Below are 15668 nucleotides of genomic sequence, written 5' to 3'. Positions count from 1 at the left end.
ACAACTCCGGGATCCTATTTATGGGTCTTAAAACTGTTTCTAAAAACCCAAGAAGAGGTGATAAGCAGCTAGAACTATGTAAATTGGAAGCTAAATTGATATGTAAGCATAGGACAGTTTTGACTAGTCTGAACTCAGATCATGAAATGCGAGTCTTCTTATAACAGTTTGAAAAGGAGACTTACCATAATAGTTCAGCAAAACTCTCGCATTCAGGCACAAGGGTCAAACTAATCTCTATGTGCCTTGTCCCATTCATCCATGTGTCATTCAAGTAGGGTCATAAGAGTTAATGGGGAGAACACAGTCTATGGAGATGTTATCCGCAAGCAAAGGGAGAAAGCGTAAAAGGCTCAGCCATCTATGCTTGATAATCTGAGATTTCCAAAATTCTAATGTTAATTGCAATGACAGTGTGAGCATGTGCCTAAATTAGTCTATAGGTCATCCGCACCATTTGCAAGTCTGATCAAGTTTAATATTGTAGAGTTTTGTAGAGTTAATTTGTTTTTCAAGTATACATCAAGAGACACTTATTATTTTTAGCTGCATGATCGTTAGCTACCAGAAGAGCAGAGTGATAAGCCTTTTACATTGAGATAGACACGTGGGGGAGTAGTGTCTTTCTCTGTGTCAGACTGAGCATGCACAGGGAATTAGTGTCTTCCCATTACACATGCTCTGTCAACCGATTTGATGGAGACTAGTGTTCTAGTGGAGGTGCAATTGCACAGCACCCCTGCGCATGACCTAAGGTGTCCTATTTAAAATCGTGGTCTGCTCCGGGTCAGTTGAGCGTAGCAGATCACTGCAGTCAGCCTGACAGTTCTATAGGTAGGTGCTAGATCTTATACATGTGTGAGGCTTCATTTAATGCCTCTAATTTTTAGATGAAGGGACCATGGATCCCTTGATTATTGGAATTAAGGAGTCATTGTGGGCGAATTAGAGGGCCTTATAATTATATGAAGAACTCAGCAGTCCAGATTAATGTATGTGTGAGGATTTTTTTAATGCCTGCAGTTTTTGGTTTAACTGAAGGGACTATGGATCCTTTGATTATTGGAAGCTAGGAAGTGAATTTAGAGGGACCTCCTCTCTACAATGAAATAAAGGACTCAGCAATCCAGATTGTGAATACAATAATTAGAGTTAAAGGACTATTTATGTTGGTGGTTTTCTTTAGGAAACACATCATCAATTGAAAGAGCAAGATTGAAAATATCCAAAGGACCTAATGAATCATTAGGTTAGGAAGGTAAGGGGATGGAAATCCCAAATAGTGGCCAAACATACAAAGTTGTTTGGCTAGACACTGACTCTGATATATTCTTTAGTATAGATACTCTGTGAGATGTTGGATACTTGTCCTCAAGTATAGTGTAATAATAATACAAATTGAAGGTAAGGGACCACTTTTAGAATGTTAGTCCATGGGGATAACTAACGTGTAGTTTCACAATCGATGCATAGTACTCATGTGGTGAGGTTTTCAAGGGAGTGGTTTATGATTACGTGGAAGACATATGGATGTGGTGGATAAGAACTCATTTAAAAAAAGGGTGTTCCATTGTGACCCAAATGAAATCCTTAACCTTGACACTAATCTGATATACATCTATAAAGAAGGTATCACACATGACAGTGTTGTATTGTCCAAATATGGAAAAGAGATGGAATATCTACGAAATAGACAGGAATAGGTGTAGAGATATAACCTAAAGTATTGTGTTTGTTTTATCCTTCTATGTTAACGTCTGATAATGTTACCCTAACACCCTGGTATCGAACCTGTCCTGATTCACGTGTCGTGCCTTATTTATAATATCCCAAAAAATCCAATCTTTTAATTTTGCATGTTTGTATAAACATGTATTGGAATTATGGAATGTTATATGTGGACCGTTGTACTTCAATGTAAATGTTAAAGAGGTGATAAATCGGCCCTGAGGAGGACCCAAGTTCTGAAATGTCGAAACACGTGTTGGCAGGAGTTTACCAATCACAAAGAGAAATTTAATAAAGATCTAAAAGTGAACAGTTGACTGAGATCTCTCACTTGTGAGAATTGAAAACAATTAGATTTGTTTTCCTAAAAGACTCTAGACTGGGAAAGATTTGAAGTATTGGTCATACGCAGTGGATAAACCAATGTCCCTTTGTGATATTAACACATAGAGATAACATGGTATCATTTACACAGCCTAGGACTGTGCATGCACTGCAGCAAAGTGAGAGTTGCACTATTTAAGACAGTAGTGATTTGGGCTTTTTGAGATGATGCAAAGCTCAAATATGTTCTTAATTCACAGCTAAATAGGCCTCTCTGTACACCCAGGCCACCATAACTTTTTGGGCTTCCAACCTATTACAAAACAAAGGTGAGACATCAAGATTCTTCCTTCTCTTTTCAGATCAGTGAAGTCTCCAGAATGCATTCTTGCTTCTTCGATTGCTGAGAAGAGTCCTGCCCTTCATCTCTGAAGATAATTGGTGCTCGGTTACTGGAGCCCTCATTAATTCCTATATTGATTATGGATGTGCCCTCTATGCGGGCGTACCAAAATATCAAATACTAAGGCTGCAAAAGATCCAGAATGCAGCAGTATGCCTCATTTTCCAGTTACCAAAAGCCACATCCATCACCCCATTTCGGCGAGAGCTTTGCTTGCTCCTAATCTAGCAGAGCATACAATTTAAAATCCTCTGTTCGGTTTTCAGGTGCAGGCTCGACATGGTTCCCCCTTACTTGACTGTGCTATTAATATGGTACTGGCCTGGAAGATGCTTAAGATCAAAGTATAGCAACCTTTTGGTAACTCCCCGCTCCCGTTATTTATCAAGGGGTGGCGGACGCTTTTCAATCATAGGCCCCACATTGTGGAATAAGCTCCTGGAGGAGTTACACAAGGATAGACACCTTAGTGACATATAAAAAAAATGCTTAACTTTTCTCTTCTGCTGATCATTCTAAAGTTATGTAGTCAAGTACATGCATCTAAAATCTGAGCCCAGACACAAGAGCCTCTGTCCAGTCCTTCGGAATTAGCATGTGACGAATGCAATGAAATTCTATACAATACCAATACATGGTTGCACAAGTGAAGACTGCATCACTATGTCCTGATTGAATCAGATATACTCTGCATTACAACAGCTCAGCCTGGACTGCTTCCAATGGGGGAAGCAGAAGAGACAATATCTATCATTGAAGAAATTGTCCCAGGAGGACATATATCACATTGGACTCCAAAAAAGAAAAAAAAGGCTAAACCGTGGGTATACAGATCTCTGGTCGATCTCTGGTCGAAATGTGAATGTGAATCGACAACTGGAAACTACATGCTTACCTTGATGGATTTTACTACCTTAAGGAAGTTCTAATGGGCTGAGATATCATATAGAATATATTGCCGATTCTGATAAGGCACACACTGGAAAGTCTAGCCTTAACAACATTGGAAATACTATGGCTACAAGAGGCTGTGTGGACTGAATGCCTTTTGGCATCACTGAAAAGAGGTAGATGTTCACTCATCTTAGAATGACTAGATGAGAGGTCGAAACTACCCACGCTGAACAGAGTAACTGAATAGTTGAAATTAACATATGCTTAAGGAAATCTGGGCCAACTACATAGTGCTACGACTAAACATAGGACTTTAAAGTGCGATTATGAACTTGAGCATTCAAGAGGATGCAGTGGAGGGAAAGACACTAATGTGGGAAAGTGATGGCTGCATCATAATATTTGTGTCTTCAGCTTATCCATTGCTGTAACCTTTTTATTTTCTGTACTTTAAAGTTCGCAAAATTAAGAAAGTGTATGAACGTTTACCTTCTATTTCCCATAAAATTGCGTCTTAATCACATTTCTAATTGTGATTATATTTTTAATGTTTAATTGGGTAAAATGATGAGATATGATTAACCGTTCACCCTGAATGGGATGATGATGATGATGATGCCCAGACTAGGTCCCGAGCTTTTGTCAATATGCCTGACAGTTATTAGTTTGTTAATTGAGAACAAAATTCTTTGTAATTGTGTAATTATTTTTAACTTTGTATATTTGTATTTATAGGTTCTAGATACTATGAAAGGACGCGTAAGGACCTATTCACAGACACATTCTGCAACGTTTGTGGGGCTGTGCTACTGTTTGAGTCTCAGCGAATTTCACATTATGAGGTAATATCTTTGGGTTTATAGTAAAAGTATTTATTACTTGTGCAGTGAACAATCATTAGACTTACGTCTGTTTTTATTTGAAGAAAAAGAAATCTAACCTAATGTACTTTCTGTAGAAGTTTAAATCCTCCATGAACGTTCAACGCGCAAACCTTTGACTGGCCGAAAGCGGTACTTTTTGTCTGAATTTATCAGATAAGTATCATTGAATTGTGTTATAAAACCTGTTCTTATCAGATGCAATTCAATATTGAATAGGCTTTATATAAATGGTTGTTTATGTACCTGGTAATAATTATTCAGACCTTTTATTTTACCACGTTACCAAGAGTGTGGTAGCAAGCGATACATTATGTATAATCATTTTATATTTGAACACACCTGAATTATTCAGGCCCTTTTTGAAGCCTGTTTGATATTGGTGCCCTATATTGTTCGTTTGGATAATTTTTGTCCAAATCCTTTTATGTAAGCAACAAAGTACTTGTAACATCAAGTAACGCAGTTGGGTGATAATTAATTGGTGCTTTCCTACAAACGCTTTTGAGTAATTTGAGATACTGTCTGTGTATTTGCTAACGGAGCAGTTCAGTTGATATTGGTATACAAAATGGACATACTTCTACGTTCCTGCCCTTATCCTCCATACTTGTGGGAAATTCCGTCCTTCGGGGCGGGACCGGATCACTGTAAAGCCTCAAAAAATCATATTTGTTGTCCTCCTTTTTGTTTTTACATGGTGCCAACTCACGTGACCGAAGCTCTGCCTTTCAGTCATTTGCTCCACACGGTCGGAAACGGATGCACTTGCATCACAGGGAATATTTTTCTTTATTTTCCCTTGTCCTTCATTCCTGCTCCGGTTCCACGGTCATCTTTTCCTCCGTCTATGCCGGAGTGTCTGGGATTTGTGTCCTGTTCATCTTGCGAACGTTGTTTCGCAAGGTCAGTTTCCCACTCTCCTTGCTTGGTTTGCTTAGGCCCGGAACACCCTTGGCACTCGTGCTTCTACTGCAACTCCCTCTCTGTCCGGGTTCTCCAGCGTCAGCTTGCCAGATGGGAGGAGGTGTTTCAATGCGTTCCTCCACCACATTTACAGCAGTTCATTGAAGAAAAAGGAAACGGTCGGAAAGTTTCTTCCCTTTTAGGGCACCCCAGCCAGGGGACTCCTTCCCGGGGTCTTCTGGGTCGTGGAGGGGCTCAATTGGCTCTATTACCAGGGCTCTCCCTGAGGTGCCCCGAAGGGGAGCTAACCGGCTCTCCGGAGTTTCCTTCAAGGACTCCTGCAACGGGGCTGCCAAAACTGGACCTTCTGCCATGGTTCCCCTTTTGGGGGCTAAAGCTATGCTCCGTATTTCTAGGGCTGTTGTCACCGGGATCAGCCTAGAGGTTTCCACATCGGGAACTAAGTGTATTGAGTCTCGGCTCGAGGTCCCTCTCAAGGTGACTAAACGTGCCAGGGTTGGATTGAGTGGCCCCCTTTCGAGGGTTTTCACTTCAGGGGGTGACTCGAAGCCTTTTCACACTCAGACCTGTGGTAGAACTGATCATGTTGAGGGGGCAAAGAAGCCAGCTAAACACCTTAAGTCTCTGAGTACCGGCTCAGCCGAGGTTCCTTAGCTTGGGGCTAATTCATCAGCAGTCTCTAAGGTGTCTCAGAAACACTCTAGATCTGTTAGCACCGGCTCTGCCGAAGTTCCTTGTCTCAAGGCTAAAATGGAACATAAGGCCCTTGTCTCCCCTGTGGCGACTACGGCCACATTTACACCCGTGACGCATTTCGCCACAGGCATTGCTGAAATGGCGGTCCAACCCCCGCAGTCCACAGCGGCCATTTTGACCACCTCTCTTACACCAACTTTTACCACGGCTGGTGCAGAGGGGCCTGTTTTTGGGCTAGAGCAGCCATTTCTGCACTTTGTGGATAATAAGAACCCGTTCCGCCCTCTAATCGATTGGTGTGCTTGTAATTCGTCCACGCCTTTGATCTACTTGGTTAAACCATCCTCTTTGCGATCCTTGGGGTATGCTCCTTCTGAGTGGCCTCTGCCCACATCAGCACATAGACCTTCGTCTGAGGATGCATTTTTAGCAAGTTTCATCCCATGAAGGGGTACTTTAAGTATTTATTTAAGGAAATGTATCCTAAGGCGCCTGAACCGGCACCTGCTACAGCAATCCCTATGCAGGCTCCAGTAGTGCCACCTCCTCCACCTCTCCATGCGGGGCCACCTCCACTGCTTCCTCTGCCTCCACTTTCCCCTGTGGAGAAGACTCTGGTTGCTTTGTCAAACGCGTGCGGCGGATCAGACATCGGCTGCCGCCTCGTTGGTTGAGGAACAGGACAGCAATGCCACGCTCTATTGCAGCTTTTCACGAGCGGGTGCTGGATATGATGGCATTGCTACACATCCCAATACCCAAGCCCCCACCTCCACAAGAAGGGGTACTTTCTGGAGCCTTCACTCTTTAGACACAGGAACGCACTGTCCTATTCCTTCAGAAGGACGTCCTGCCCAAGGCCTATAAGGTGTGGGAAAAACCTCATTCCAGGCAGCACCTAAACAAGAAATTTGACGCTTGCTACAAGCGTCTGAGGTCATATCCTTGTCGGCATGCCCGCTCCCCTCTTCGACGGTGGTGGCAGCAGCTACATTCCAATCGAAGCCGGCCTCTACATCCTCCACTGCAGCATCTCGGATCCTTTCTAAAGAGAGGACAAGCTTCTTGACGCCATTGGGAAAAAGTTTTTTTCCATTTCGACTTTTCAGCTGCGTCAGGATAATACTGAGCTTATCCTGGCGGCTACTAATGTCAAACTGTGAAAGGAGCTCACTGAGTTTCAGGAATGTATTCCACCTGATAGGTTTGAAGACTTCAAGGGCGGCTTATCTGATGCCAGGGTTCTGGCGCAGGATCTACTTGAGGCTGCGGCCCATCACGTAGACACTTCCGCTCGGGGCCTTATGGTCGGAGTAGACATCTCCCGCCAAACATGGCTGCATGCTACAAAGTTTTCGAAGGAAGTTCAGGACAAGGTGCTTGATCTACCCTTCGAGGGTAAAGAACTGTTCTACTCCTCCACGGAAGAGGAACTCACGAAGAGCAAGGCAAGCACTCAAACTGCCAAGTAGTTGTTGGCCCTTGTGAAAACACCAGCAAAGGCACCTTATACTCAGAAGTCAGGGTCTCAAAAGAGGTCCTTGTCTGGTTTCAGAGGCTTTCAGGACCGCTGTGCATGCCGCGCTGAAGCTCCAGCTGGCGGCCCCTGTCGTAAACCGCAACGACAGTGGTTTTTCCCCTGGCCAAACAGCCTCCTCTTCAGCAACAGTAAAACATCTAAATGATATTTTCCATCAGTCGCACAAGACTCTGGTGGGGGAACGAATTTGGTCTCATCTGGAGGTGTGGCAGACCATCACAAAAGACCTATAGGTTTTGTCTTTCGCTCGGGCAGGCTTCCGCTTGCCCCTCTCCCTTACCCCACCCTCTCATACTCCTCTCCGGCAGACTGGGTTCCCCTCCCTCAGAGCTGAGGTACAGAAACTTCTAGACCGAAGAGCAGTGGAACCTGTTCTCTTGAGGGAGCAAGGGGAGGGCTATTACCCATGTCTGTTTACAGTGCCCAAACCCAACCAGGCTGGCCTGCGCACTATCCTCGACCTCTCCAAGTTCAATCTCTTTTTACCCCAAGAGAAATTCAAGATGATTACGCCCTGCAAGATAAAGTCATCTCTCCGAAGGATGATTGGCTCTGCGTGGTAGACCTTCAGGATGCATACATGCATATTCTGATCTGGAGTCCGCATCGGAAATATCTGCGGTTCTCCGTGGGAACGGAGCACTTCCAGTATTTCATTGTGCTTCGTTATTTCATTGTGCTTCCGTTTGGTCTTAGCTCGGCACTGCATGTCTTTACGAAGATGTCGGTCATCGCAGCATTCCTCAGACTGCAGGGAGTTCATGTATATCCGTACATGGACGATTGGCTCCTGCACAGTCCTTGCCCACAGGCCACTAGAGCCAATCTTTAGTCACTCCTTCAGCTCCTGTTCCATCTTGGGCTGTTAGTAAACTTGCAGAAATCGTTGATGACGGTCGCTCAAGACGTGAACTTTCTGGGTTTCCGTTGGGATACCAACAGTACCAGAGTGTTCCTGAAGGAGGACAGGATTGCGGTCCTTTCGACCACGTGACTTCTCTTCCTGCAGTCCTCCCATATGTCGGCCTGGTGGTTCCAGAGACTCTGGGACCTCATGGCTTCTTGCGTGTTGGCTCTACCTCTTGCACGCCTGAAAATGAGGCGCACTCAGCTTGCTCTTCTTAACTGCTGGTCCCAGGCTAGGGAAACGAATTCCAAGAGAATTCCAGTCCCATCCTGCATGACGGCGGATCTTCAATGGTGGTCATCTGCCAGCAACCTTTCAGTGGGGACCTCCTTCCAGGAGCCCTCCCCACAAGTAACGGTTACTACAGACTCCTCCCTTTTGGGGTGGGGTGCGACACTGCGTCACCTCGAGGTGTACGATTTGTGGACGCCTCAAGACAGGTAGTCACATATCTATTACCTGGAGCTCTTGCCAGTTTTTCTATCACCAACAGTATGGTTTGAATTCGCACAGACAATTCCATAGCGATATTGTACATCAATATACAGGGTGGCACCAAATCTCCCCTCCTGGTGGACCTTGCTATCCAAATTTGGAATTGGCTATCCAACACAATGTCTGACTCCAAGCTGTGCCCCTTTCCGGGTCACATCAGTGTGACTGCAGACTCCCTCAGCCGCCAATCTGCGGCGAGTTACGAGTGGGAGATGAACACTGATGTTCGAGCCAAGATCTTCCAGCAATGGGGTACTCCAAAGGTGGACCTCTTTGCGACATCATTGAACAGGAAACTTCCACTTTATGCTTCCAGGGACGGGCTCGTAGTGTCTTCCTTGGGGACGCCCTCGAGATCCCGTGGGACAGCATGAGAGCTTGCGATTTCCCTCCTTTGCCACTGATTCATCGGTCACTTTGGAAACTCAGAAGTGGGTCGAACTGCACTCTCCTCTTCATAGCTCCTTGGTGGCCAGCCAGGTTCTGGTTTTTGGAACTGCAGCACCTGTCAGTGTCCTCTCCGAGCTGGTTGCCGCAGATTCCTGACCTCCTTCACCAACGCAATCACTACTTGTGGTACCCCTCCCCACGATCGTTCAGCTTGGCGGCCTGGTGCCTGAGTTCTGATCATTAGCGCAGTTCAACTTCTCTGAGGACAACATGCAAATAATTCAAGCGGCACAAAAGCCCTCTATGAGAGCTCAATACAGGAGCAAGTGGTGTCTAACCAAAGAGCTTGATCCCAGGCATGCCTCTATTGACACTGTTTTGTCTTTTGTATCTGATCTTGCAGCCTCTGGCATACATGCCTTATCATGCAGGACTTATTTGTCCGCCATTGCGAATTAACTGTCTACAGACAGTTGCTCTTTTTCACTGGCAAATCCAGTCATCAAGAGACACTTTGCAGGACTTTTCCATATTTTCCGCCATGCCCCCAAATAGGATCTGAACGTTATCCTCACCGCTTTGTCATAAGACTTTTGCACCCATGGCCACTACCGAACTCCAGTACCTTTCTTGGAAGGTGGCTTTTTGATTGCGGTAACATCTGCAAGGGGGATAAGTGAGCTTCAAGCTCTTTCTGTGGAACATCCGTTCCTAACTTTCCATAAGGACAAGGTTGTGATTCGCACTCAACCTTCCTTCCTAAAGTGGTTTCTGAATTCCATTTGAACCAGTCAATTTCTTTACCAGTCTTCTTCCCGAACCCTGTCTCTGAGGCCGAGAAGGTCCTACACAACTTGGACGTCAGACGAGCTCTGTAGTTCTACCTCGATAGAACAAGTGAACTCAAAAGCTCTTCACAAATCTTCTTTACGTTTGGTGACCCCAAGGGGAAACCAGCCTAAAAAGCATCCATCTCCCGTTGGATAGCTTCATGTATTTCCGAGGCCAACAAGGTTCAAGGCCTTCACCCACCAAAGGGCACATGCACATCTAGTCCGTGGCAAAGCGGCTGCAGTTGCCTTTCAAAAATACGTCCCTTGGGAGCCCATTGCCAAGGCGGCTAGATGGGCCTTCCCTTTGGCTTTTTGCAGACATTACTGTCTTGACCTGAGCACCCGGGCCGATGCCCAATTTGGCCAGGCAGTTCTTAAGAATTTGTTCCAATAAGGGACATTTCCATCGACCCGTAATACCTATGATCAGTGCTTGGTAATCTCCAAAAAGTATGGAGTAAAGGGGACGGAACGTAGGAGTATGACAAATGTTACTCACCGTAGTGACTATCTTGCTCCTAGTACATAGTCCCCTTTTACACCATACGCCCCCATCCCCTCTAATAACTATCCTCTAGTGTTGCTAAATGGTCCTAGATCTGGTGATAGAAAAGGACTGAAGGGCGATTCGCGGGCGGAGATCAAGAAGGCGTGGCTTCGGTCACGTGTGGTGGCCCAGCGTAAAAATAAATGTAGGAAAAAAATAAGTACATTTTTTTGATGCTTTAAAGTGCTCTGGTCCCGTCCCGAAGGACGGAATGTTCCACAATTATGGAGGAAAGTGGACTATGGACTAGGGGTAAGGTAGTCACTACGATGAGTAACTTTGTCAGTATGTTAGCCCATGAAAGTGGCTTTGTTTTTAATACCATGTTAGAAAGTCTGTCTGGGGACAGAACTTATGACCATTTCAGTTTTTAATGGTGTTCCAGATGTTCAATTTGCTACTAACGAGGAGTTATTAATTGCCAAAGTGTCAACAGACCCAAGACAAGTCTGCGGATTATATAGTTCTCTGAAATACCCTCTACAGAGGTTTCCAGAAATAGGATTAGTTTGCAATAATGTTTGATCATAATGATTCTCAGAGAGCAGTCCCCAAAATTCACTGTTAAAAATGTATTCTGCATTTTGTGTGTAAAATTAACCAATTCTTACAGTATTGCCTTACATTGCTCTTTGCAATTTTATATTGTTCCCAGGTTAAGTCAATTATACTGCCTTGGCATTTGAGGTCCTGATTAAAAGACCTTAACGATCACATATCTGCAAATCAAACGTCAACATCTATATCTTACGCACAAAAAGAGGTTTGATAGATGGCTGATAAGCCATGGCTTTAATGGTTTCAGCATTAACCATACCAAGGTAAACTCTGGGCTGTCATACCACAAAGCACTTTGCCATTTTTCCAACTGAATCAAGGAAAAGATACTTGTCACACATTTCAAGAAACAGGCAGTTAAAAACGTTTGCTCGCTAGTAGAAGGATCTCTCATCACCAAAAGAAAAAAGAATCTAAGCTGAAAATAACATCAAAGATATAGGGCCTCATTACGACCTAGGCAGCCGCGAAATGAACGGTGCCGGTAAGGGACCGGCACCGTACATTCTGGGCCGCCCTATTACGAGGTCTGCAGTGGGCCCCGCTAAGGAACACCTGGTTCGGACCAGGCGTCCTTAGCGGGACCCGCTAGCAGACCAGGATGCTAACAACGGGCCCGTCATGAACAGGCCCGTTGTTGGCGTCCTCCCCATTCCCATTGAGCCCTATGGGGGCTCAATGGGAATGGGGATGCACCGGGTCTGGGTCCCGCCAAAGGGATTTACTGGGCTGTCCAAGCTCGGAATGGCCCGGTAAGTCCCCTTGTGCGGAACCCGGACCTGGTACCCGGTGTGGGGGTAGCCATGCCGCTAAAAGCGGCATGGCTACCTCCATACTCGTAATGAGGCCCATAGTCTCATATAAACTGAGATTTATTTATTTATTTGTTGGTCACTTATTAGGCGCTTATACAATTAGCAAAATGTTTCAAAGCGCCCACAGGGCAGACCGGGTGGGGAAAGGGGAAGGTAGACAACGAATTACAGCAAGGATAAATAATTGCATTGATATTGCAAACAAGTAATGAGACTAAAAGGCAGGGGAGACGAGCCTAGTATGCCTTGTGAGTGTTCAGAACGTGCAAGTGCAGGGGGCGAGGAGTAAGGTGCTATGATGCTCATGGAGAAGTGCTCAGGGTAAGTGCTAAGAAGAGAAGAACGTAAGTGCAACCACCCATGGGTAGGGTGAGCCCAAGTAAGTGTAGTAGAAATACAGTGGCTGGGTTGAGAGATGTGAGGGGTGAAGGTCCCGAGGACACATAAGTTCCCTGCACATCAGTCACGCTGATGTAAGATTAGTAGGGAAGAAAGGAGGAGAAGGAAGATTTAAAGAGAAAGGTCTTAGTCTTTTTTGGAACTTAAGAAGGTCTTGCTCAAGACGCAGAGGGAGAAGGGAGGCTGTTCCACAGGAGGGAGCCAGCCGAGGAAAGTGATCGCCCACCAGCTCGCTGTATAGCAAAGCACTTAACACGCAGAAAGTTGGTTCCAGAGGAACGGAGGAGTCTAGGAGAGTATTTGGTCAGGAAGCATTGACGATAGAGTGGTCCCGGGCCCCAGATAGCCTTGTGTATGATGCACAGGGATTTGAGTTTAATCCGTGCTGAGAACAGGAGCCAGTGAAGGCTTTGTTGTTCAGGAGAGATGTGGTCCCTGGGCTTGAGGCCAACGATAAGTCTTGCTGCCCTATTCTGGGTTAGATGGAGGGGTCACAGGGTGGAGGAAGAAAGATTGAGGAGGCTATTGCAGTAGTCTAGCCTGGAGAGAACCAGAGCACAGCTAACATTAAGAGAGTGGGGGGAAGGTGAGGAAGGGTAGAGTCCCTTTGAGAAGGACGAACTGAAAGTGGGACTTCTTGACAATGTCCTGAATATGAGGGATGAAGGAAAGGGAGGGATTGCAGATGACCCTGAGATTCCTAACTACAGATGGGGGGGAGCTTGGAGGAAGGCCAGAGTGCAGGGAAGAAATATGGTGCAGGGGACCCAATTGGGAGAATCCCTGTTTTGCTGGCATTGAGGAAGAGGTCATTGGAAGTGCACCAGGCCTGGATGGCAGAAAGGCAGTCCGGGATGAAGGGTCAGTGGGAAGTTTGAAGAAAAGTTGTGTATCATCAGCGTAGCACTGGAAGTTGGGGGAGAAGGAGGAAATGAGTCGTGCCAGCAGAGAAAGTTATATGTTAAAGAGCCAAGGAGAAAGAATGGAGCCCTGGGGGGCACCACAGGTAGCGCTGGAAGACGGGGAGGAAGAATGGTTTCAGAGGAACAGCCAGTTAGGAAGGAGGTAAGCCAATCGAGTGCCCGCTCCGAGATGCCAAGGGTGTCATGGAGCCTTTTTATGAGGATGGAATGATTCACTGTGTCAACTACAGAAGAGAGATTAAGAAGGATGAGGAGAGCAGGGGAGTTGGAGTCAAGAGATGTGAGCAGTTCTTCACTGGTGTTCATAAGAGAGGTTTCTGTGCCTTTGGATGCTCAGAATCACGACTGGTTGTCATGTAGGCCGCCAACAAGTTTGGTAGAAGAGTTGAGTTGGTGGAGGGCCAGCTTTTCAAGCAGTTTTCATAGGAAGGAGGTAGTGGGAATGGGGCGGTAGTTGGCTGGGCAAGAATGGTCTGCCGAGTTTTCTTTTTAGTTTTTAGGAGGGGGCACAAAAGGGAGTGCTTGAGGGAGGATGGAAATAAACCAATAGCAAACGAGTGGTTGCAGAGATCAGCCAAATCAGGGGCTGGAGAGGCGACATTTTCCTTGATGGTTCTGAGGGAGCAAGGAGCAACCTGTTTGGATGAGACCTTCATGGAGTTGACAATCCTGGTGACTTCTTCAGGGGAGACAGGCGTGAAGGAGGAAGGAGGAGGGTGAATGATAGGGGGGGCAGGAGGGTTGGGTTTGGAGAGTGCATGACAAGGCTGTTCAGTATGTACTAGGTTTTGGAAGTAACGGCAGAAGATGCTGCAGATGGGTTGGCAAGTTCCCTGCAGATTTTGAAGAGTTAAGCTGTGTTGTTGGACACATTGGACACTTGTGCCTGAATATGGGCTCTTTTTTTGGCACAGATGGAGAGTCTGTAGTGTCTCTGGATCAGGCCAGTTTGTCAGAGGGTGAGCCGGAAGTGTGCCACTTCCGTTTAGCAGCCCTGGAATTATGTTTTTGGTCTCCAAGATTGGAGTCATACCAGGTGTTATGCTTGGAGGCAGGTTTCAGGCCGATCCTCAGGACTGGGGCAAGGTTGTCATGGGTGTTGGTAATGGACATGAGAGGTTGCTGAGTACCAAATCAGCAGAAATGTCTGTGTTGGGTGGGCAAGGGGGATTGAAAGTGGAAGAGAAGGCGGCAGCTGACACTAGATTCATCGGACGGATTTTCGTGGACGAGGTTGTCAGAGCTTTATGAAGAGTTGTCACAGGGCCATAGGGACCCAGGTGGAAGGAGCGAAGAGAGTGGACAGACGAGAAGAGAGGGGTGACCAGGGGAGAAGAGAGAGTGAGGTTGGAATGGATGATGGCATCTAGCGTGTGTCCAGCAGAATGGGTAGGGCCAGAGGGAAGAATAGAGAGGGATAGGAAGCAACAGAGGTCAGTGAAGAGGGTGCTTGCTGTGCAAGGGGAGTTTAGGTGGATGTTGAAGTCACAGTTGGGGTGGTAGAGAGTAGGGAGGAACAGAAGTACACCCATTCTGATAGAAAAAGAGACAAAGTGCCAGGGGGCTGATAGATGGTAGCAGTGGTCAAGGTGGAGGAAGGAAAGATGACCAATTTGCACACTAGGCTCTCAAAGGACGAATAGGGCTGAGTGGGTAGGGTGGTAGAAGGAATCCATTCTGGGAAGATTAAGGCAACTCCACCGCCAGCACGGTGGGTTTGAGGTTTAGAGGTGATCTTAACTGTCTAGGAGGAGTGAGTCAAAGGAAGTAACAGAGGTGGCATTGAACCAAGTTTCTGTGAGTACAAGTATGTCCAGGTCAGTGTCTTCAAATAGAAGGCAGATGTCAGCAGAATGTTAGATGGCTGAGCTTGAGTTCAGGGTTACCAGCTGAAATCGCCCATTGTCTTTGAAGGTTTTTTGAGGCGGAGGGACGTGGGGCATCTGTCTGGAGAGGTGAACTGGAGGGTGTAGAAGGGGGAGGGTCAGTGGAAGGGAGGAAGGAAGAGAAGACAGGGGCCGGTGAAATAGGAGGATGTTGGCCTGAGGTCTTTGAACCAGGACTGTGCCTGTGATGTGAACATTGATACAGCAGCAAGAAGAGAAGAAGCCTGCAATCGAGGACTTCCCACTTGGTGCCACCATTAATGGAAGTTGAAGAATAAGGTGGGAGAGTGGCAGTGAGGTGAGATGCCCATAGGTCGGGAGATGGGACAGAAAAAAGATGTCCGTGAAGATTGCTCTTGAGGATGCACTGACATAGGTGTCTGCAATTGGGGGGCCTGAGGTAGCTGCAAGGATGTCTTTTTGTATGCGTTTTCTGTCCAGATTTAGTGAGAGAGGTAGGATAGGTCATGGTGTTGCAGTTGGAGATGATGGGGGAGATGGAGAGTGCCATCTCGGAACGAG

At 46.2% G+C, this 15668-nt stretch overlaps 1 protein-coding gene across 9 annotated transcripts in view; it reads left to right on the top strand.

Annotated features, from left to right (window-relative positions):
- The window catches only part of KRCC1 (lysine rich coiled-coil 1), a 520596-nt gene that overhangs the window by 230774 nt on the left and 274154 nt on the right, over nucleotides 1-15668 (top strand). For all 9 annotated transcript variants that reach the window (XM_069632191.1, XM_069632194.1, XM_069632195.1 and 6 more), the window contains exon 2: nucleotides 4085-4191. In XM_069632191.1, coding sequence (XP_069488292.1) covers nucleotides 4085-4191 — 107 coding nt within the window. The remainder of the gene's footprint in view (nucleotides 1-4084; nucleotides 4192-15668) is intronic.

Source organism: Ambystoma mexicanum, chromosome 6q (genome assembly GCF_040938575.1).
Source record: "Ambystoma mexicanum isolate Mex_15411 chromosome 6q, UKY_AmexF1_1, whole genome shotgun sequence".
Lineage (NCBI taxonomy): Eukaryota > Metazoa > Chordata > Amphibia > Caudata > Ambystomatidae > Ambystoma > Ambystoma mexicanum.
Note: the sequence above shows the minus strand (reverse complement) of the source record. Positions and strands in the feature narration are given on the sequence as shown.